Source organism: Nelusetta ayraudi, unplaced genomic scaffold (assembly GCF_046127955.1).
Source record: "Nelusetta ayraudi isolate G7.1 ecotype Tasmania unplaced genomic scaffold, CSIRO-AGI_Nayr_v1 ptg000135l, whole genome shotgun sequence".
NCBI classification, from domain to species: Eukaryota; Metazoa; Chordata; class Actinopteri; order Tetraodontiformes; family Monacanthidae; genus Nelusetta; species Nelusetta ayraudi.
In genome coordinates, this window is record NW_027466185.1 from 9061389 (window position 1) to 9085748 (window position 24360).

General features: G+C 46.4%; 1 protein-coding gene across 14 annotated transcripts in view; it reads left to right on the forward strand.

Annotated features, from left to right (window-relative positions):
* The window catches only part of adgrb2 (adhesion G protein-coupled receptor B2), a 201803-nt gene that overhangs the window by 138681 nt on the left and 38762 nt on the right, over positions 1-24360 (forward strand). For all 14 annotated transcript variants that reach the window (XM_076011343.1, XM_076011341.1, XM_076011347.1 and 11 more), the window contains 5 exons: positions 5719-5845; positions 18203-18306; positions 18712-18814; positions 19179-19329; positions 22647-22716. In XM_076011343.1, coding sequence (XP_075867458.1) covers positions 5719-5845; positions 18203-18306; positions 18712-18814; positions 19179-19329; positions 22647-22716 — 555 coding nt within the window. The remainder of the gene's footprint in view (positions 1-5718; positions 5846-18202; positions 18307-18711; positions 18815-19178; positions 19330-22646; positions 22717-24360) is intronic.

Sequence of the window (24360 nt, forward strand, 5' to 3'; positions counted from 1 at the left end):
CCGAGACTTTCCGTCCACGAGACAACCTGCATCAAGCCCCTTGGTTTTTTAAGGATTCAAGGCATGTTTAACCTTTTTTTTTTCATAATGGCCTGCAATTGGCTTTCACAGCGCTGCCCTTTCATTCAAGGGTTGGTGCCAATTTATTCTCAGTGGACATAAAAGGTCAATTTATGCGGTTGCTCAGGAAGTATTTTTCCTATTTATTTATTTTCCGTTGTTGCTGTTGCTGCTGCTGCTGCTGCTGCCGCGTCATTTGGATGGATGCTGTTGGTCAGGGGCTCTGGGTCACGATCTTGGGTAGCGGGATTGGCTGATTGGTCAACGCCAAGCAAGGAGTTCTATTATTACTGTTTCCATACTGATTTTAACAGTCATTTGTTGCCATGATTTCAGTGATCTGCTCTCACATGTGCGCAGCGAAACCACGCAAGCGGCCCAAGGTCGAAGGATCAAGGCAGCGCTGTAGCTTTTCTGTTTTCCAACAGTTTTTGAATTCAGACCGTAGAATAATTAAAAACAACATAAAGAGATATGCATCCTCTACGTTTCACAATTTAAATGAGGGAAAATAGCAGAGAAAAGCGAGTGAGATAGTTGGAGAGTGAAGAAGAAAAACTTTTGACTTGATTAATGGCACTCATTGGACTTCCAGACCGGCCATTTCTGAGACCACGAGCCAGGAGTCGGAATATTGGCCGATTACAATTGGCAGCCGATCAATCGAAGCGTTCCTAATTATTTGTCTATTGATTGGAAAAATGGAAAAATGTTATCGCAGTGATTACTCATTGTTGTCAAACACAGTGAGGGCGTTCGCTAGGGTTCCCAGCTGCCGCCAGCTCTCGTCTACAAGTTTACAGTTGAAAACGAGGCGAAGCGGATATGCAGCAAATTAAAATGTACACGTGTCCCGTGTTCACCGTAGTCGATTGGAATTTGCCAGCAGGAATTCTGCTTTAAGTCGTAAACGTAATTTGTGCTGCCGTCGTCACATAATATTCTGACACCCCTTAATTACCGCCTCGCTACGCTGTCCCGGCTTTCACTAGAGTGGCGTTACGAAATAGCCGCCATTAATGACCTTGTTGTTGTGTTGTTCAGGCTCATTACTAAATGCCGTCTTTCTCCTTTTTATCGTGAAAAAGCGTCAACTTTGATGCAAAATTGCACGTTGGCATGGCTTTCAGCAGTATGCGTAATGTGAAGGATCTTTTTGTTTTCCCTTCAAAGTCGAACATGGCAAGACAGGAAACTGGATACGAGTTCTCTGGAGGGGACGGGAGTGAAGGCGGGGCGGGGTCCGAGGGGCGAGCTTGGCTGGTTGGTGGCATTTTCCGGAAGTAGTCCTTTTGCTCACGGCTCAGAGTCGCAGAATGTGGTTGGACTTTCAATGGGGAAATAAAACTGGGCTATAACAGTACACAGCGCAGTGGGTTGAAAACAGGGGGAAACAAAGGAAATAATGATGTTTAAACTGGTGGCTGAAGCAGATCGGGCTACGCCCATGTCCTCTGTTGGATAACTACCTGCCAGAGCCTGAGCCACCTCAGACATTATTTAAAGAGAATCTGAATCCCCCAAGAAGCGGAAACCAAACAGCAGATGCGCTCATTACAGTGCTGTTTGCTGTGTTTAGCTGTTTGAACAGTTGTTTCCATAACACCAGGTTCATGTCTTTTGAATATATACATATATATATATATATATATATATATCCAGGAACCGGAGCCCATTTGCCAACTGTACTGACACGGCACCTTGTTGTTGTTTGTTCATCTGCTACCTGCTTTATATGTAAAGAGGAGACACTAGTGCCTCCAGGCCTATTTTAGTTCCCTACCAAAGTTATTTTTTCACCTTTTTTTTCTTTTGTTCCACCACCGCACTGGCAACAATCTAGTTCTTCACTGTGCCCAGCGGGACCCGCAGTGGCAGTGCATCTCTCGCCCGTCGTAATTGTGCAGCACCAGCGAGAGATCAGAGTTTTTTGTTTTTGTTTTTTTTTTGCTGCAAGTTTGTGGGTGGCATAAATTTGAAGTTGTTGCCAGCTCTTTCTTTTTTTTTCCTTCCTTCCTTCTTTTTCTTTTTTTTTGGGGGTGCCAAAAAGACGTCGATGCTCTCCGAAGCAGCCGAGGTTCAGCCATCAATTAAACTCGAGGTCGGGCTGCCAAAAAACGAAACAAAAAAAACAACAAAAACACAAAGCAAAAGAGGTCACGCATGCATTTGTGCCTCATGGGCGTCGATTCCCCGCTGGGAGCCTCGGCGCAGTTTGTCACCGGTTTAACCTCCTTGCCGACTGCCGGCGTCGACGCGTGTCGCCCCGCTGACGGGCTGTTGTTCTCAATTAGGCTGCCGAGACGCCAGCTATCACATTAGCATTCGCCATGAGTTATAAATGAGCGGATTAGAATGCGACGTTTCCTTTCATTCCGTCGAGCCGCTGACGTTCACATGTGTGCGCAGGCATGAGGCGACACAAAAAACTGTTCGCTAGCGCTGTACTTGGCCTGTCGAGGAATTTCCACAGAGAAGTGCATTTTCTTTTTTTTTTTATAATTATTTTTTCTCAGCCTAAACTTTATCATATTCCAACTACGCATATTTTTCAGAGGATATCATGCACCTTCTGTACGCGCTTGTGGGGGTTTGCTGGAGCCTTTTTCCAAAGGTCATAGGGCGAGTGATGGGCTGCAAGTCACAAGTTGCCTGTTTATTGCTGGGCCACATAGGGAGACACAAAACAACAGGTCGTCCTCACTCCCACGGCCAATTTGAGCTTCCCGATTTGCCTCTCGTGCAAAGTTTCTGGACTGTGGGAGGAAGCCAGAAGTACCCAGAGAAAACCCATCCACACAGAGGGAGAACAAGCAAACTTCACTCAGAGAGCCCAGTCCCAGGGATTCAATCCACAAGCTTCTGACCGTGAGGCGACAGTGCTAACCTATCCTAATAAATAAATAAATAAATAAATAAATAAATAAGTAGTTGCGCATACTTTGTATAAATGTCCTGAAAAAAGTGTAACAGGTGCATTAAGTGCTCTCTGTCTGTGCTCAGTCACACACACACACACACACACACACAAATGGGCATGCACACCACACCGTACCCCCCCAGAAGCTGTGCACCATGTTGCTACCTGTCAGAGCTGTCTGCGCTCGTCGCCGCTGCGACTCGTTTTCCGATCTTCAGTCTTTGAAGTGTCAGCATGCAGATGATGATCATCAGGGAACGGCATTCGCATCTCATTACTGACATTATGCATTGAGTGCCTCTGAGTAGGTGCGTGTGTGCGTGTGTGTGTGTGTGTGTGTGTGTGTGTGTGTGTGTGTGTGTGTGTGTGTGTGTGTGTGTGTGTGTGTGTGTGTGTGTGTGTGCGTCTGCGTCTAACTTTGTGTGCCTTACTTTGAGTTCAGGTGTACTTCTGAAATTAGATGCCGCCGCCGCCATCCCATCATTCAACGCCGCGCTGATTGCGTTTGAGTGGCCCATCAAGGCAGATATAGGTTTTCCTTTTGAGTGATGTATTCCACCATAACCGTAAAAAAAAAAAAAAAATGTGCAGATGAAGAAAACCTTTTTTTTATTTTTTCTTGTTGGTGCTTTTTTGTCTTTTTTTTTTTTTTTGCCACTGGAAATGAAAAAACTGTCCAAAAGGGATCCGCTTACCCTCTAATGAGCTGCAACCGCTCCGGTATCACATTAACGCGTGACACTTGTAATGTCAGATCTCGACTCGAGAACGCTGGCCTGGCGAATCCGAGGTCTGCGTGAGCACAACTAGCTGCGGTAGAAGGATCAATAAGGTGCTGATCATTTCACTTTTTACTCTCATTTCTCTTGCTTGCTTTCCTCCAAAAATGTCTGTCAAAACCAAACACAATGTTCATTGTGTCGTGCGACGCCTTAAGGAAAATTGATCGTTCAAAACACACTTTTTTTTTTCTTCCGAAGGTGCAAACAGACAGACGAAGACAGAAGCGCGTTCACGTGGTCGTTGCATATTTGTGTACAAATGAAAATATGGGACGGACGTTGGATTCCAGGCCCGGAATTCCTAAGCTTTCGGTTGACTCCTTCACACAGCGGTTAATCAAGATGTTTCCCCCCAACAGGCCGTAAATACAACAGCCCCTCTTATCATTTCTCACAGGATAAATCTGTCCCCCGAGATTCAGATAAACCTGAGATATACAGAGCTGCACACAGGACGGTGGCCCGTATATTTTTATGGACGTGATTGATGGGATGATACAAATCTCTCGCAGGTCCCAACGTGGTGAATGAATTTTTCATTCTATTTTTTTGCAACACGGGCAACACTTTCTAACCTTTTCCCTCCATCCACTCTGGAGAGCGCTCATTGCCATTAGCTCAAGAGGAGGTAATTATCGTGGCCGCTGAAGCGTGAGTGACGCCCGCGCTATCTTCACTTGGTTGGGATCAGTTGGTTTTGCCTTTGCTTGCGCCAAGCACGTCGGATCACCTTCGCATGTGACTCAACGCTTTATGTGTAAATGCTGATTGATCGATCGATCCTCGTTGGCCTCCCTGCTCAGCGTCTCTGCTTCACAAATGGGAGAGCGCAAAGGCAAAGTAGCAAATCTGATGTTTCGTTTGTGAGTCACTCTTTCAAACAAGTTTGATTTTGCTCAGCCAAAAAAGACAAATTTCTATTAGTCTAAGATGCCGTTTTTAATTAAGGCCACCTGTTTATTGATCGCACCATAATGGCGTGATCTACTGCAGATTCACCAAACATGCCTTGCAATGAGGTCTTAAAGAAACAACTTCCCTCAACCAGAAGCAATTCTGGAATTCCTGCAACTCGTTGAAACAGCAAACAGTGCAGACAGATACGCAGCAAAACAAATAAATGCTTTTTCCTTTTCATTCAGTTTTGCTGCATATCCTGATGAATACGTCTGTGTCCTCTGCAAAAAGCTGCCATTTTCTCAGCAAATGATTGTGAGGTTTTTCTCCAGACTCGGCTGCATAAAAACGTGGTTCGATCCAGGGGAAAACTCTTTTCAGGAACAGGTTGCTTGTTTGAATACGCTTCTGAGGTTACACGCAAAGCTTGTTTGTGCTGTGCACTGCTAGACTAATTATTTTTTGTTAGAATTGTATCGATCTGTGTTCCAACTCGGTGAGATGTGACGTTGTAAAGGTTGGGGAAAGGAAGTGGGCCCAATATTGGTGTGGGGTTGGGTGGGTTTAGGTATTGTGCATGATTTGATTGGTCTTGTGCGCACTGCACTTAGCCTACACTAAGTGAGAGTGGCCTTTTTTTAAATTTGTCTCAAAGGCTCTGGTTCTTTTGTGTGCCTCTTTTAAAAGGTGGCACACAAACAGTTTAGCGGAGAGGAGTAAGAAGAAGATGTTTTGTTCGCTAAAGTGGTGGTGGTGTGACGTTGGCTTTCAATGCCAGCAGAGTGAAAGAGCCTGTCGGTGTGCATGAGTGTCAATCGCTACCATTTAAACCTGTAGAAAGAGCGGCTAAACTTGTGGGAAAAAGGGCCTGTCCCTCGTTACGTTTCCTATTGACATGTTAAGTCATGTGACAGTTTGTGTGTCTTTCAGTGTGTGTGTGTGTGTGTGTGTGTGTGTGTGTGTGTGTGTGTGTGTGTGTGTGTGTGTGTGTGTGTGTGTGTGTGTGTGTGTGTTTCACAGTCACCACTCATGTCCCCTTGTGTCTCTCCCCACCTCCAGGGAAGCTGGCGCAGAAAACTGGGGCACGGAAGGCTGCCAAACGCTCACGTCAACTACTGTCCACACCAAATGCCTGTGCAGCAGGATTTCCACCTACACTGTGCTAGCGCAGCAAGCTAAAGACCCGGTGAGTCACCAGCTCACCGCCGAATGGACCTGGTTTGGGATTGGGTGGAGGTGGTGGGGGTCCTCGTGATGACCACGTCACTGCACCTGGCTGCGTTTAATCTAGTTGGGTTCCAACTGGACACGAGCTGTGAAGGCTGCCATCGACTGTGTTCTTAGGGGAATTGCTATACAATGGTTGAATGTAAGGTCACTCATCTGACGCACCGAATTTAAGTCTAAGTGTTGCGTAGCAGTGTCTGCACACAGAGTTGTAGTTGTCCGTTCTTCATCAGGGTCTCCTTTGGAAATAATCAGGATTAAATAGCAAAAGGGCATCATATCAGCTCTAGATTCCCCGACTCTGGTGAGTGCGCTACTGATGTTTTCTTTTTCTTTTCTTTATTTAAGAATTTAAATCGCTTTTTAATGTTTTTACAGTTTGGCGTGCATTCACTTAAGAAAAGTTATTTTATTGTTTTATGTCCACATTAACTGAGTCATTTCAATGGAATCAGTCTGGTTTCTTGTTTTGTTGTAATTATTATATCATGTCTTTCCTTTGAAAAAAAATACTAAAAATAAGAGGATATACTGATGCCTTATTTGAGCTATTGGCTCACCAGGTTTGTAATTAGCTCTGGCCCTGGGGGAAAACCCACATTGATCAAGATATGATCTTGATATGATCTCAAGTGATAATGCTGCGCTATGTTACTATATTAGACCAAACCTCGCAGAGTGGCAGCTGTGCAGCAGGTCACAGTTGTGCGACATGTGAGAGAAAGAGGTCAGTGCACCCATGTGTGATTCCACCTGCAGCCTCCCTCTGTAAACCATGCACGTAGTTTGTGCATGTGACGTGCACAAACTACGTGCATGGTTTCAACGGAGGCGTCTCCGACATGCCCTGATACGATCGCATGTACTCCTGGATCGCACCAGAATGGCTTTCAAAGGCCCCCGTGGCTCTAATGATGCCTCATCTGAGATGGACGTGATCCATTTGTGTCATGCATTACAATAAACATCCCACCGTGTTTTTTTTTCCATCATCTTCCTGCTGTTCTTCCTCCTTTTATCTTGTCTATTAGACCTCCTGTCGGCTCTCGTTTCTCTCTCCCGGGCGTCCTGCCTCCACGACCTCCCGACATATTAACACCTCCCAGTCGCTCTTACTTAACGCCGCAGCCCATTTGCCCATCGGGAGTTTACCAACATGTTGCCTATGGCTGCTAATTGGCCCTCCGTGCTCGCCCGCACCCCGAGAAAAGACCACGATAATGTCCACTCATCGGGACGTGACAGTAAATTCTCCAAATCAGGATCCGCGCGACCGCCTCAGTCCTTTTAAATGCGCGAGGCTGACGAATCGAGGCGGCGGTGCGCGTCAGTAGGAAGGCCTCCACATGTCACGGGGGGATGAAAAGTGATGGTGACGAACGGAAGGAAATGTTCTGCCGCACTGAAAGAGGCTGTTGACAGCCTGGGCTGGCGGGGGCAGGGCCGAGCGGGAGGCGAGACGGAGGGATGTCGGCCGAGACGGGTGGGAAGTCGGGGGAAGAAGAGGAAGATGTTATGCACGAAGTAATAATGCATTAACAATCCGTGCAGCGCAGATAAAGAGCTGCGGGCTCATGCGGACGCTTGTCCCCGGGTAACCTCCGCGAAAACACGCGCTGCCTCCGCACGGCGCTCACCGCGTGGCTCTACTCTTTGATTTTCACAACGCGTTATTGTCAAGAGCTTCGCTCGCATGCACTTTGCATCGAGTTCACAGCAGGGAATCTAAAAGAGGCGGCGGCAAAACTTGTGGTAACTGTAACTTTCCCCCAGGTGGCCCTTCCTCCCGTTTCCGGCGCTGCGTGTTTTGATGACGCGATAAATTGGATCATGGCCGAGAATGTAGCGTGCAAAAAACATTGTGTTTTTTTTTTGTTTCATGGGCAAACAGTTTTAGCTCTTTCCGTGTCGTTGACCCAAAAATAAGGCTTTGCCGTTGGTCGATGTGATGTTCAAAAACTGTGGATGCCCTGTAGCTTTGGCTGCTGTTGGTGTGAAGACAATTGGCCATAAGACAAAGCTGAGCTGGAGGTCATTCAACCGGGCGTCTTCCTCGCGGAAAGGGCGCCGCAGTTGTCATCTGGCATTCAGAAGCATCTGAAAATGTTTTTTTTAAAGCTATAAATGCTATATTCAGCTCCCACGGCTGTTTAACACGGCCATTTGTGCATGATTTGCACCAACGTGCACCTCAAGAGTTTTCCCCATGAAGGACGCCGTCTCCATCCACTTGAAATAGTGGCTGTCTCTGTCTCCATGTCCTCGCCTGCTTATTGCTTCTATGTCCTCAGGGTGACTTGGAGTGACTTTAAAGTATTTCGGGATCAGAGCGACACATGACCGGCGGTGATGATGAGGTCACCATATCACAACCAAATCTCAATTCTCGCAGATCCATGTGGAAAAGCCGCAATGCAGCCTGTTTTTCAGCCGCTCAGGACATGGGTGCGATCAATCAGGGAGCAGGAAGTAGCTACAGATGGGCTACTGGTGCTGTTGGCTATGCTGCAACAATAATTGGCAGCTGCAAAGCAGATGCCGAGTAGTGAATGGAAGGGGATTTGTCACCCTTCCATTCACCATTCAGAATGTTTCCTCTGGGCTCTTTGCCAAATGGATGTTGGATGTAAACCCTGTGTATTTGTGGAGCCTCTCCACATGTTGTGCGAAGGTAATGATCAGGTGCTGATTGCATGAAAATTGTGCATCCCCTCTTTTCTACCAGGCTTGTCATTTCTGAATGGAGAGTTAAACATTTGGTTGCCATTTCTGTCCCACTGCTTTATTAGAACAGCAACACTGGACATGAATGGTTGCAAGACAAATGCTGATGATCAAGAACACACAGCACAGTGTGGACAGCTAATTTTCCAGGCTTTAAGATCTTCTTTCCTCTTGTTCCTCCGGTCATGGCTACGACTCACTGCTGCTAAATCTACTTCTGTATAAACAGGGTCAAACAAAGGTGATGGCCTCCAGGCACCTTAATGCTCATTTTCATTATTTTGTCCCTCTAAGCCTGAATGGCTTCACAGGGGTCCCCAACCTACTGCAGGAATTCGGAGGGAGGGAAAAACATTCATTTCCATTGTGTGGAAAACCTCATTGGCTGTGATCCATAACCAGACTGAGTCATTCCGGCCGGCGTTACCCAGTTCCATTGACTCCGCCTCCTCTGACTGAACAGTATTGACCACAGCTGGCAGGTCGGCCGTTTCGGATGAGAGAGAGGACCAGAAGTGGGAAACACATTGACTTTCTTTTTGACATAGTGAAGTGTGTGTTAGTCATTAACCATCATCCCTCAGCTTTCAGCCGCACCATTAGAGCCCACTGCCGGGAGCTGTGGGTCAGTGTGTTCGTGGCTCTCAGTCAGGAGCTGCTCAGGCTACCGTTGGCTGCACTCGGTTGCTTTGGGGTGCTGCAAAGTTGGCTTATGGTCGCGTCCACAGATTGGGTTTTTTTTTTGTTTTTTTTTTCTTTGTTTTTTGGGGTTTTTTTGATGAAGGAAAAAAAAGAGGAGGCTGGGGAAGACAGACAAATTTAATTTGACCAGACACGGAAATCACAGCCACAGTCAAGTATGCCAAACAAAATCGACTTGTTGTGGATCTTCGCACTTGAAGGCACCCCAACGGACGCTCACGCTTTGAAGCACACAAGTCTGCAGCCATTGAAATGAACGCAACACACACACACACACACACACACAGACGCACACTCCGCTCTCTGTGTCCGGGCTGTGTGGTTGCTGGAGCAGAGAGGACTATCAGCAGCCCAGCTCTGACAGCTTATCCCGGGCCACGGCGCTGGGGACAAGTATAGAGGTGGTGGGGTGGTGGTGGGGGGGGCGTCGGATGGGGACGGTGGGGGGGCCGAGGCGGGATTAACCTCCCTGTTTAATAGAAAAGAGAGGGTGGTGGGCGGGCGGGGGGGTAGAGAAAGAGATGGGAGGATTTAGAGGCACTGCTGCCATTACAGGCCGTTTACAGTGGAGCGAGGGATAGCCAGATAATCCTGTTTACTTTCTATAGCCCCTGAGATTTCCGTGCGTGTGCGTGTGTGTGTACGCACGCGCCTGTGCCTGTGTCTGTGCCTGTGTGTGTGCTGTAGCATTTCTACCTTTGCATAACCTTTACAGTTTTAATTTTGTGGGCGCGGTGAAAGAGGCGCGAGAGTTGTTTGCCAACTGAGTTTTAATCCAAGTGCAATAAGGCTGCGAACAGGCGGACGCTCGGTCACACCGAGACCTTGTTCTTTCCAAACAGCGGGCCGTTTTGTTAGGATACGCGTACGCGCACTCTGATGTCGGAGTGAGATCGGCTACGGAGAAGCTGTGATATCGGGGCCATTTGTTTGCAGTGAGAACACAGCGGACATGACGGCCGCGGCAGGTAGCCCGCATCTGTGTTGCCGGGCACCAAGCGGCACATGTCATGCAAAGCATTCAATTCAGAGGAGATCAATACGGGCAGTGAGGTCGCTCTCTCGCACCTCTGTGTTCTCCGTCTTCACGCCAGAGCGTCTAAGTTGAGCCTCCAGTCATTCACACGTAATTTCATAAACGTCAGTGCACCATGTCAGGTATCTGACATCTGCTGGCTGCTCTCAATTAATGCACAATTCAGTTCGCAGCTGATCTTGTCCCACCGACCCATCCAACCACCCATCCGTCCATCCATCCATTTTCAATCTCTGCTCACCCTGCGCTCAGGGTCATATCCCAGCTGTCTTGGGTCAAAGGCGGGGTGACACCATGGACCAGTTGCCTCAACGTGCACGTCTTTGGGATTTGAGCACAGGATGAACATTCAGACCCCCAATCAGAAAGTCCCCCGGTGGGAATTGAACCTGCGACCTTCTCGCTGTGGGGTGACAGTGCGGACCACTGGGCCACTGTTGATGCAACAATGTGAGCACAAGATGAGAACGAATGAGACAGCGACACAACAGCGTAAATGAAACCCTGTGAGGAAGTGAGTCTGAGCTCTCTGCACAATAATGTATCGCCAACACAAAACAAGGCCAAGGGGGGGGGGGGGGGGGGGAAATCCAAATTGATTTGGAATAAATAAACCGTTAAAGGGACGCGGCAGAAACGGCGCTGCCGTGTAAGTGGCTGAGATCTCACTAAAACTTTGAGACTTTAATTGAGTTTCAAGTGCTGAAAAACGTCTCCCCGGCAAATATCCTGCTGCAAGTGTCGTCGAAGCCCCTAACAGCGCAATCGGCCTGCAGCGGTTAATCTATGCGCTGTCTTAACCAACAAATCTGGCACGGGCGCCTGATTCAGTTCGGCTCTGGAGCATTGACTCGTTGCGACATCAATAACCCGGCTCTCCTTTTTTTCCCGATTTTTCGGGCGAGGCGAGCGGGCGGCGCGGAGGCGGGTAATGAATCCAGCTGTCCAACTCATCAATTTCGGAGAGGCGCGATGGCAGATGTGCAAGCCAGCTCACTTTTGTGTGTTGTCATAACACATTTGTCACGTCAAGGTTTGATTTGAACACCGGGGGGCACGTCTCACTCCGCTTCCCTCACGTGTGGTCATAGACGCTAGACGTAAATGACTTTAGAAAGAACAGTCGCAGCTCATCATCGGGTCGCAGTCACATTCATGGTGGGAAACACAAGAATTACAGCAGGAGCTGTTTGTACGTTGCCCTCTACTCTACCTGTGCCGCAGCGCCACTCGCTATTTCTCGCCCATCTTCAACATGTTGTCAAGTGTTTATGGAGCATGAAGATCTTCCAGTTACTGTGAGAGAAAACAACACCGCTTGCTAGAGGTTGTTTTCTTTCTGAGGGACATGTCAGTGCTCAGGCCATTGCAAATCAGCAAACATTTTATGCAACGTACACAAGAAACGTTTGGGATATTTAACTTTCCGTTGAAATTTCCGGTTTGATATACAGTAAGTTTTCACGATGTGATGCCTTCATATTTTATCATGAAAGTAGGGCATTTAGCCGAAGCATGAAGTGGGAATTTCCATCTCAAACTTTTCATCGAAACAAAAGCCAGCAGCAGTGGGTGGGTTGTCCACAACAAACAATAACAACAACAATACAACAATAACAACAACAACAACAACATTTCAATGTCCCAATAACGTCATGTGACATTTTTTGTTGGGCGTCGTCTTCGTCTCATGATGTCAAAATGTACACAACAAGATAGCCGTTTTATTCAAACAACGAGGGAGTGCCAAGAACCTGCATTCTATCGTTTGGCCAGCAGGAATTGTCAAAGTTGGTTTCAAAATAACCTGGGCATGCCGAGACGTCCTCCGCCCCTCTGCCTGAGATATATGGAACAGCCCTGGATCACAGACCTGTCCTCACACGGCCCTAATCTGTGTCACTCTGACAGAGGATAATCTTGTTCAAACCAGAGGCAGCTACGTTTAATTTCAAGTAAATACATCTGCCATGCACTTCTCCCGCTCGACTGTTGCGCTGAGGCTTCTGCAGAATATCTACCGCCGCTGCCAAGCAGCATGAGTATTTCTGCTTTTCAATCTGAAGAAGGGTTGTTTCTAACTTTCCGTTTTCGTTTTTCAAAAGAATTCCATTTTATGCAGATGTGAGTTTTCTTAAGTCATCCAAAGCCAAACCTTTTTTTCAATTTTCTCGTCTGTCCAGCCGACAATCCTGTACACGCATACCTCAGTTTCAGATGTGATTCTTTGGCAGGGTGCGCACTGGTCGGGTCGGGGTGGCGGGGAGAATGTGACGAAGATGAGCAATAATAACAACGAGCCACCTGATTGCGGAAGACACACAGAGACGCTCAGGAGAGCCGCGGGGGCGCCGCGCACTCGGTGACACCGGCTGCGCTGACGTTTAATCTGGCTTTTGAACCACTGACCTTTTTCACTTACCTGGTTACCTGCCAACACGGGAGCCCGACTGTGGCAGCGAAGGCAATTTTTGGAAGCAGCGGAAACACTGTTATATCAGTTGTCCTGTCAACTCAAGTAGGACAGCGGCTGCGACCAAACTGGGACTTGTGGCATACCAAGGTGTGCCTTTTTATAGAATTTTTTATTCATTTATTTATTTATTTTTTTTTTTGGTGAGACCTTCCCTGGTTGTTGTCGGCCTGATCACCACCATCACATTATCGCTTTAACAAAAATGAATTCAAACGGTTTGCTTTCTGCCATCAGTCACTCACAACCACCTACTTGCGGCGAGAGAAAATCTACTAAGTGACTCCATTATTGAGACTTTTATTGTCCAAAGTCGCCCCCGATTTGACTGTTTGGCGGAGGGTGGATGTGATTAAGGGGGCCTTCCATCCAGATGACAGCTCAGACATGTTTAACTCTTCATAATTCAAGCGAGAGAGAGAGAGAGAAGGAGAGGCGAGGGAAGACGACAAGGTGAGGGTATGTAAATACCCCGCGCGCTTGTCAAACGTGATTAAAAGACGAGAGGGCCTCTAAAAATTTATAAGGCTAGCGTGCGCGGGGATCGCATCGGAATCCCTTGTCGCGTTAATTGAAGGTTAGGGAGAAGACTGGAGAGCCGACGAGGGGGTAAACAGGTGGGGCGCTTCGGCTCTGGAGCTGCATAATACATGAACCAGCGGCCGACGTTGAAAAAACGAAACGCCGGATCTCAAGACGCGAGTGCGCACCTATAGCTGCAGGCTTTCAGTCACAAGTGAGATTCTAGATTTTTTTTTTCTATAACAAGTGGTACAAGCCTCCGATTGTGTGTTTGTTTGTTTGTTTGTTTGTTTGTTTTAAAAAATCTACCTGAGGGTAGGAACAGCGATTGGTTTGATGGCTTTTACCTTTTAAGTCCGCTTGCCAGCCCTCCAGGTTGTCGCGAGCTTGACAGGTGACATATGGTTGGTCTGCGAGCCGCCGACACCACACGCCTGTCAAGATGAACCCCCCCTCTTCCTCATCCCTCTCTCCCTCCCTCCGACTCCCCCGGGGGGCCGGCGGAATTTATTCAGTCGCAGCATAACTCAGACGGTGTTTTCCCGCTGCAGTGACAGCAAAACAGGCCAGTGACTAGTGAGGGAGGCTGGATTAAAACCAGCTGTCTTCTTCTTCTTCTTTCTTCTTCTTCTTCTTCTTCTTCTTCTTCTTCTTCTTCTTTTCCTTCTTCTTCTCCTTCTCCTTCTTCTTCTTCTTCTTCTTTTGCTTCTATTTGCTTTTCATTCAGTGCCACTGCATTTCTGAAGTGTTTGCCTGAAGTTTGGTCGGAGGCCGAAACGGGCCTGTCGTTACCGTAAAAAACCAATAACTCACATTCTGAAAGTGCCACTTTTTTTCCTTCTTCTTCTCCGTAATAGCGTTCGATGATTTCAGACTTGCAGAAATTGATTCCTGGGAAAATTCTGTTTCCATCCCACAAAAACATACGTCATTTTCTTTCTTCATCGCAGCACTTAAACCAGCGAAAACCAAAAAAGTGTGACTCTAAAGTTCTTAAAGCTTGGAGAGAATAGAGGCTCTGACAATTTGAATTTTGTTCAGTGCCGTGTTCTGGCGTGGGACCAAAACATCTTAACGTAACAAGGCTATTTTTTTTTTTACTCTCTTTAGTCTCGGAAAATAAATAGAGACAATCAAAAAGCGGCTGTTGCTTCATGTTTTGACTCACATTCCACTCTTTCACTTTTATTTGCAAATTGAAGACAGATGGCGTCAATAGCAATTTCTCATTCACACCAAGGTGTTGATGTCTGACTCAGGCGTTGTGTATGTTGTGTGTACGGCGAGAAGTTCTTCAGCTCGCTTGTAAAACCACAAGATTTGCTCTGAATCCATCATTATCAACTTTAATTGTTGCTAGGAAATCATTATCTCTTTCTCACACCACATGCACTCTGCAAGTCATCTTGTGACACTTGTTACATGGCGTTAACACATAGCGCATGGTAACCTTTTTAAAATAAATAGTTTTTTTTAAGAATCCATCCATCCATCCATCCATCCGTTTCCAATACCAGCTTCTTCCTGCACTCAGGTTCACGGGGGTCTGCTGGAGTCTATCTCAGCTGTCATAGGGTGAAGGCAGAGTGACACCCTGGACAAGTCAACAGTTCATCGCAGGGCCACATAGAGGGAAACCATTTGCACTCACATGCACACCTGCAGCAATTTTCCAGTCCACCTCCCATGCATGTTTTTGGAGTGTGGGAGGAAGCTAGGGAACCTGGACAGAACCCACGCAGACACAGGGAGAACATGCAAACTCCACACAGAAAGGTCCCAGGTCCGGAATCGAACCCACAACCTTCTTGGAGTTGTGCTAATCACTGAGCCACCATTTCGCCCAGAATAGTAAATATTTATAAAAAAATATTTTTCAAATAATTGAAATAATGACAATTTTAATTAGACCGTTGCAACATCCTAAATAAAGTTTGACAAAATGTAAACTGATCCAGCTCCGGCTGCGGAGCTTCCAGAGTGCGAGGCAGGAGGCAGGTGGAGGCAGACTGGCTGCAGAGGCAGCGAGGGGGATGAGAGGAGACGTAGACAGGGAGTTGTGGGTGGAGGTGGGGGTGAGGGAAGCGAAGGCGTGACGAGGGAAACGGAGTGAGCGGGGGAAGGTAGGAGTGGTGGGAGGTGGAGTGTCAGCGAGAGGAGATAAGTAGGTTAAACATCCCGAGCTGAAAATAGCAATCTTCTCCATCACATGGTCGCCAAGCCGCCCAGGGGGAGCCGGGCCGTATACAGCCGGGCCTTAGCGCCGCTCTGTCTAATCTCACTTCTTCTTCTTCCTCACACACACACACACACACACACACACACACACACACTGCGCACACGTGCATTCAACACAAGCACGCTTCCACTTCGGCCGTGTATCACTCCATCTATCTGGAGCAGAGCACTTTTCCTTTCCCCCTTTTTCTTTGTCCCTCCCCCCCAAGGTCCGTCGCTCCCTCCCCCTTTTAAAACCTAATTGTCTCCCGTGTTTTGTGAAATTAAAACCACAACTTGTGTAACCCGACTGTGCCAATTAAGGAGGCAATGTTGCACAAAATTGACACAACGAGGAGCCGAGGGACAATTTGTGGTCGCGTATCGAGGGATTTCCGAGTGAGAGTTTCTCTTCTTCTGCGCGTTTCTTGCCTCGCGATCGCTGACGTAAAGGCCCAGTGGGCCAGATGTCAAGAGGGAGTCATTGGCATGATATGAGATCAAGAAATATATTTATATTTGTGTGAATGATGGGCAACCTAGGGATGGGCAGGCCTTGGTTGACACAAGAGTGACTGAAGAAACTAGTTAATTAATTTATGACAATGACATCATGTCCAGTTTGAACGTTGCCACTGTTTGTCAAGGACAGCTTTTCGTTTGATCAAGTCATTCCATGTCCAATAAACAGAGGACATGTCATGATTCATCATATCTGTGACATATTGACATGTGAAACGACAGACAGTTACTTTTACACAAAAGGAAGAGATTGGAAGCACATTTGTCAGTATTGTGCACCTTTGTGCACGTAAAAACAAACAAACACACAAATGCCTCCTTCCTCCTCCTCCTCCTCCGAGCGCTATCACACTCACTCAGTCTTCCTTGTGTCTCACTCCGCTCCAAGTCCCTCCTCCTTTTTCCTGAGGCGCATGCTTGTCTCTGCAATTGTAGGTTGTTTTTTATCCTCTCCTGCAGCAGCTTTTCATTGTGTCTCACCTCAGTTCCACCCATATATACATATATATATATATATATATATATATATATATATATATATATATATATATATATATATATATATATATATATATATGTATATGTACATATATATATATATATATATATATATATATGTATATGTACATATATATATATCCTGTCGTATGATCATATTATCGCTCTCCTCTCTGAGGATACTGGTCCTTCCAAAAATGGACTCTCTTCACTCTTCTACTTCTTGGCTTTCTCCTCCATGCTCGTAACTCCTCCACTCTGTTTCTCTGGACGTTTTCTCCGACGCCCCCTCACTTTGGCTTCCTTGCATCTTCTTTTTTTTTCTGTCAAAATCATCCTTTTGCTTACGCCTGCTGCCCTTGCACGACATCCTGCGCACGTGACACTAATTGTGTTTCAGTGACCAAGTGGGGATTTTATCAATCACCTTGAAAAGTGTGTGCGTGTGTGCTTGCGTGTGTGCACTGATGAGTACGTGGCGCGAAAGCAAAGGTTAGCCACTCTAGGAGGCAAATTGAGTGAAATTGCATTAGAGAACTTAAAAGGAGGCCAAACATTACGGCCATTTGGGACGCAGCGGGGAGCCTCGCTCACCATACAAGATCCTTTTTCCACTCTCCATCCATCCTCTCCGTCGCACACCTTGGGAGGGAGGCCAAATGGAGGTGTAATGTTCTTCATGACCTATAAAACAAAAAAGGAAAAAACCCAAAAGGGCTTAATTACCCATAATAATCTTGTGCCTCTGCCAGCCCTGTGGTAAATTCACACTGTTCCTCCTGAGGAAAACATCTCAAGGCGTTTTTTTGCACTAGAAGTGTTTGATAATCGGATGCTTCAGACAAACAGTAACTTCCAGAGTGGCATAATTATGCGTTATTACTCAAAGCCACTTTAAGGACTTCTCTCATTTTAATTAAGGGTAATTGCGTGTAATTATCGGGTTCCTCGACTGAAAGGGGCTTCCTTGGGGATTACTCCGAAGACTGCAGGAGAGTTAAGAGGTGCCGCAGCAATGAGGCAGGGAGCGATCCGGCTCGTGCACTTCCACGGACTGTAGTGAAGGACTTGTACACGCTTTTGCTGATGGTGGCATTTTGTGTGTATTTTTAAAAATCCAGATCCCCCCAAAAAAAAGCTTTATTCTGGGGAAGCGAAGACTCGATTGTTTCCACTTCATTCATATTTATGCATTTTTTAAACTGAGCAAAGTGCAGGGGTGCAGGATGGTGTTTGCTGGCCGAGTTGTGCCTCATTTACTGCATAAACGTGGCGGCCTTCTAGTGGCAGAATATTTTAAACAGTTAATGTTTTACAGGGAATTGGTTCATTTTTGTTTAACCTTCATCTGAATAAGTCTTCATACCTTTGTGATGTCAAATTGTCTGGTTTCGTTGCACCACTACGAACGGATTCAACAGGAGTTTTTCAAGATGGCTCTTGGCTGCAGAGCCTGTATAAGCACAGTAGAGGTTGGGGGTGGAACCCATGCTGTGCTTTGAATGACACATTTTGTTCTCTGTACAAAAGGTTTTGTCACTCAATGTGTATGCAGATGATACCTCCACATCACCACTGACTTTTTCCTCTTCTGTCCACCTTTTTTATTTATTCTCTTCCAGGACATGGGTCCCACCAGCATGCCCTCCGTACCCCTCATGGTCGGCTGCGGTGTCTCCTGCACTGCCCTGCTCATCCTGCTGCTAATCTACGCTGCCTTCTGGAGGTACCGGCGCCCCTTCTTTTCTTTTCCCTGCCTCGCTCCACCCTCGCCTGTGCATCTCCCTACACTTACCCTTTTGCCGAGGGTGCTCGGTTGATTTTTATCAACTTCCAGGGCCCCTGCTATCACGTTGAAATGCAATTTGCGTTTGTCCTTCGCCACTGCCAGGACTACAATGAGTTATAAATGTTTCAAGTGCAGCAGGCGGGGAGGTTTTTGGTGCACGGGTGGGGGGGTGATGATTAGATTTTTGCTTGTGCACGCGACAGATGGTGAGATCATGCTGATCACTTTGTGATTGTATGAAAAGATGGAGTTTCTTTTTTTTCTTCTTTTTCCCAGCGACTTCATCAGCCTGTCAATAACACTTATCTCGCACGTCTGCCGCTCTTTCCCTCCCCTCCGTAGGTACATTCGCTCGGAGAGGTCCATAATCTTGGTGAATTTCTGCCTCTCCATCTTGGCCTCCAATCTATTGATTTTGGTGGGACAATCTCAAACCCTCAGCAAGGTAGGCGGCTTTCTCTTTTTTTCAGAGTGTTTTCGTGTGAATGTGTATGTGTACTAATCCACCATAACCTCAATTATTCACATTTCAAAGGTCAAGAAAGCCTTTGAGAACCTCACTGTGCGGTAGCTCATATTGATTCAAAATCTAAAAACAGTGGAGCGAGTCTGATCTCTCCCAAATGAGTGCTTTGTCCCCTTCCTACCCCTTTCCTTTGTCCTACTTTTGCAAAGGTTTAAATTTTGCTGCGCCGACTAGTCCTGAAAGATGATTCATCTTGATGCCTCCGACAAACAGTGGCTTTTATTTTTTCTCTGCACAACATCTCCACCGCTTTCATCCCCCTCTCTACTGTGTTCCTCTGTAGGGCCTCTGCACTGTGACCGCTGCCTTCTTGCATTTCTTCTTCTTGGCGTCCTTCTGCTGGGTGCTGACGGAGGCGTGGCAGTCCTACCTGGCTGTCATCGGGAAGATGAGGTCACGACTAATACGAAAGCGTTTCCTGTGCCTCGGCTGGGGTGAGCAGTCATTTCCTCGTGACCTTTTTGCTTACTTTTAAGTTTTATTGTGTGTTTAGCAAGAAAATACCACCTCAGCTGCTGATTCAGCGAAAGAACTTTGGTGTTGTGTCTCAGTTCCAGCCGTTCACCTGGCCGGGTTTAAGTCGGGCAGATTTAGAAACAGACCCTGACATTTGGAAGTCTGTATTTCTTTTTTGGTTCCTTTTTTTTGTGGACCCTTCCACTTTCATGAATTGTGTTTTCTAACAATAGCATGTCACTGAACTTCTTGGAATTCTGAAATAAAAAAGTCCATCATATATTTAATTTTGAACAACCTTCCTGTGCTGGCCTGGCAAACCACCCCGTTTTTCTTCCTTTTTAATCGTGTACAAAGTCCAGCAAAGCATCAACTTAGCAGGAAAATGAAAATGGGCGGTTTTGCAGGGACCTGTAAACTGAGGGCTCCAAATGCTGACCTCTAGGGGTCTGTTTTTTCTGTTTTGTTTTTTAAGTGGGTAATTTATTGGGCAAGTCTGCTTCAAAATAAACATTTTGCTGATTGAAATTATGTTGTTTTCTCCACTCATACAAATGAGATGGAAAAAGTAAAAAGCACTTTTATTGTCGAATTAAGGCTCTTTCAGCATTGACAGTCAAAGAAAGATTCTTATTGACCTGAGAGAAAGAGAGATGAAAAGAAAAGCCAGCGCGGTGAACGACTTGGCAGAGGCTCATTAAAACAATGTCTGGAGCGGCTTGAATTCAAGGCTGCATCGAGGCATAAATAATAGCCATGTGTTCATCCAACTTTTAAGGAGAGATTCTGACTTAACAAGTGAGTGATAGCACTCCAAACCTGTTGATTACTATTCAATATGGCCAATGGATAGTATCATAACCAGGGACATAACACAGACCTGGTTGCTAATGAGTTTTTGACTGAATATGTATGGAATCTGCATCAGGCCTTTTCTGGTGTTTGAGCTAAAGAGTACAATTGCTTGATTAATTTATCTTAAAAATGACACCTTTGACCAAGGATACCTGAACTCGTGAAATCCCATGAACCAAAACCTGAAACTTTTTTATAATACAGATAATGCAGAATGACTCTGTTGCTGACAAAATCCCTGATATACCGCAGCAGAATCACAGTTTCCAAACATTGCAACTTCTTGGCAAAGTTTTTTGTTAATGTTCAGCGAGGATTTCAGCGAGTTTTATCCTTTATTAATCATGCCAACATTAACCAGCCTTGACTGCGTGTTGCTTTGTGTGCAAAATCCATATTAGTTTGCTGAGTGTCTACTCTAGACACACATTAAACTGGGCATCGAGTTTATCGAGCCACATGCCATTTCACATTAGCAACATTCTGCGAGGAAGGCCTTTGACGAGACACTGTACGTTAACTATTGCATTTTGATGTTAAAAATGTTAAAATTCAATTTAGAATGGAGACCCTCACCTATTTGTTCGTTTTTTTATATATATATTTCTCAGCAAGTCAGTACTTCAAATCTCCAAACTATCTTCTCTCTCCATGCCGGGAGTTGGCAAACAGAGGCAGGCGAATCGTGAACCGGGAGCCGGCCGAGTTGTTCTCCGTGAAATGAATTGGTGATGGAGGGCAGCAAGACAAAGGCGATTATGCTCCAAGCTTTAGCTGCGTCTTGCCGCTGCTCACCCGATACTTATCTATTCCGTTCAGATTCAGCCCGTGTTTGTTTGCTATATGCCTGAAACCGCGGCGGCAGGTCCTGAAAGTTGTCAGGGATGCAGTTAAAAGCAAAGTGAAAAACACACACACATAAAAAAAAAAACCATGCTTCCCTTCCCATGCGCGAACGGCAGCAGCGTAATCTCACCTCTTTTGTACAGATCTGCCGTACATCACCCCTGCTCCGTTCAGCCTCCACAACAATCTGGTCGCGCCGTCTTCTTGCTGTAGTACAACCTGACGCAACAGGCGGCGGCAAGGCGGGGGGATAATCCGACCGTGCGATAGCATCTGCATAGAAACTGGCGAGATGTGCGGAGATGCCCCCCGTGGAAATTGCAGTTGCAGCTCATGCCGCATCGACACACTCACACACACACACACACACACACACACACACACACACACGCACAAAATCACTCTTCATTTCAGTTGATATCGATCCACCAGCCCGATCTGCCGAGTCACAGATGCCCCTAGTTGATACGGAGAAGGCAGGATGTACAGATTGGGACTGTCAGAGTGGTTTTGTACTACCCAAAGCTCAGGGAACGCATGATGCATTGCGTCCACAAAAGAAAAAAATAAACCCAAAGTGGAAGGGAATCAAGTCGCTTTCCCTCCTCACGTCCGTTTCATAATTTTCTGCCCAATTTGAGACAGTGGAATCAGTCGCCATGGAAACAAGGGATTTGGGGTGCAAACAGATATATGTTAGGTCAGCAACGTGTGTGTGTGTTTGCGTGTGCGCGTATATGTCTGCGTGTGTGTGTGTCTGTGTGTGTTCTTGTGTCTGATCACCTGCGATGTTTGCTGTAAACACGAGATTGATGTTGTAATTGCAGGCGCTCCGGCCGGCCTGTCCTGGCTTCTCACCATCTTATCCGTTAATGTCACTTTTTTCACTTTTTTTTCTCTAATTGCTTTTCATTTGCAGCCATAATCACAGCTTTGTTAATTACATGAGTATTTCACAGCCAAGCTCATTACGGCCCAGCCGTGTTTCCTTTTTTCTTTTCTTTTTTTTCTTTTTTGCCAACACTTAGGCCCCCTGTCTCATTTCCGCGCACGTGCCTTGCACATGCTCGCAAATGTACAGTTTGGGCAAATTGATGCATGACTTGTCGAGCAGCCTTTGGTTTGCTCGACGAAAAAGAAAAAAAAAGAAAAACAAACATCCATCCAGTCATGTTTCGTGCGCCTAAACAGGGCCGCGAGCAGCTTCTGACACATATGGCCATGTTTGCACACACAACACACAAACACAACACAACACAACACAACACAACACAAGCACTTGATCAGCTTCAGGATCGCCACCCGCAGCTATCCCGTTCTTTTTTTTTCTTTTTTTTTTTTTTTCCAACAAGGGAAACTGCAGCCTCGTTAAGCTAACCATGCATATGTTAGCCATTAGCCCGTCTGTCTCGCCGTCTAATCGTGGGGTGGAGGAGCGGAGTGGGGCGGTGGTTGGGGGAAGGGGAGGATATAGGAGGCGGTTCACGCCCGGAAGGATTTCCGCACAGCTGGTGCGCTTTGTCCTCGCTCTCCCGGCTTCCTCCAACGTTTTGTCTCACCTCTTTGATCTTCCTGTCTGTGTTTCTGTCCGCAGGTCTTCCCGCCCTGGTTGTGGCAGTGTCGGTGGGCTTCACCAGAGCCAGAGGTTACGGCACGGCCAGCTAGTGAGTTCCCCCCCCCCCATCGCTGTCTGTCGTTAGTCGAACTTCATTTCCACTCCACTTCCTATTTTGAAAAAGTCGTTTTCCGTGCCACGACGGCGCGGGCCGCCTTCCGTTTCCTCGGCGGATTCATTTTTCAGCTTTACGACTCGCAGTAGCCGGTCAGTGATTCATTCGGCAAACAACTCGCCTATAAACAGCTGTATATATAAACTCCAAATGTGTTTTCCTCCCCCTTTTATTCGTGCGGACAAAATGGCGCGCAATCATCTATTTATCCGTTTTTATCGCTGACTCCCCTCCTATTTTCTGTCACAGTCAAACTGAAAATCCCTTAGAAATTCAGAGCGCACCTTCGCACTTACTGCGTGCGTCTGTGTGTGTGCATAGGAAACTCTCAGATAAATGCGGGAGGAGAATCACCTGAGTCAAATTCGACTTTGATGTGCTTTCGCAGACGGAATTTTAGGCGCCGCAGTCGCTCAAAACATTCCGCTTTCAAGCCCGTTTAAAATCAAAGTCTATAAACTCTGCAGGAACGGCCCCTGATGAGTTCAACATAAATGTTCCCTTACCGTATCTGACTGCTCTGCGCGCTGGTTTTTGGACGGCGTTGCATTCTGAGGACGGGCCGGCCGTATGCTTGTGCCATCTGTGCCGCATCGAACTGTGATAAAGTCGACTTCAGGAATCCCAATGCTGAAGCTCTGGAGGGCTTTTGAATATTGATCCTCGGAAGTAAAGTGTTTTTTTTTTTTTAAATTGAAGTCTATCCGCCATGCATTCAAAAACCGTAATCTGCAAAATTTGCGGATCTCGCCACTTAAAGTGAATGAGAAATAATAATTTAGAAAAACAACCTCCATGCAAATTGTAGCTCAATTTTCTTTTAGGTTAAAGTTGGACCAAAGCCCATCATCTCACTCAAGCTACTCGGTATGAATTGATGTTAGGTAATGTGAGGTAGGACTTCAATGTGTCGGCCCAAAAGTATCTGATAACTTAAATTGATTCCAGTTTGGCACCATCACATCAAAACTAGAAAGATTCTTTGACTCTTTCTCAATAGCAGTCTGTAAATGGAAATGTGCCATTTCTCCACGTGGAAATTTCAGGCTGGTACTTTTATTCAGACTGTTGGCTCGGCGTTGCTCCTCGCATTGCTTTGGGGTTCTGCTGAGTGGCAAAGGCAAAAGAAAACAACACTGCAAAGTAAAATGATTCCCAATTCTCTCCCTCCTTTTCACCTTCCTAATTGTCTTATTAATAGTGGCAAGCGTGTCTGAGCTTTTGGGCTTCCTCGTGTTCATCTCCAGCAATTATGAGGACGACAGAAGGCTTTAAGTGTGCTCCCGATGACATCACCGGGGGACATGTGTAAACTCATTAAAGCCCAAACGGCCCAGAGACACTGAGCTGAATTCCAAACGGCCGATCCGCGGAGGACGCGCTTTATCTCACGTGCACAATGAATTTGCTTTTGCACCGAGGGCGCCGTTTACAGAAACTGAGACAAACGACTGTTTTATTCCCCCGAACCCTAAAATAAATGCCATCCCTAATTGGCTGTGCACCTGTTGCAGTTTGGCGCTCGGCAAATCAAAGCAACTCTGTGATTTTTTTTTTTTTTTTTAGCTGCTTTCGTTC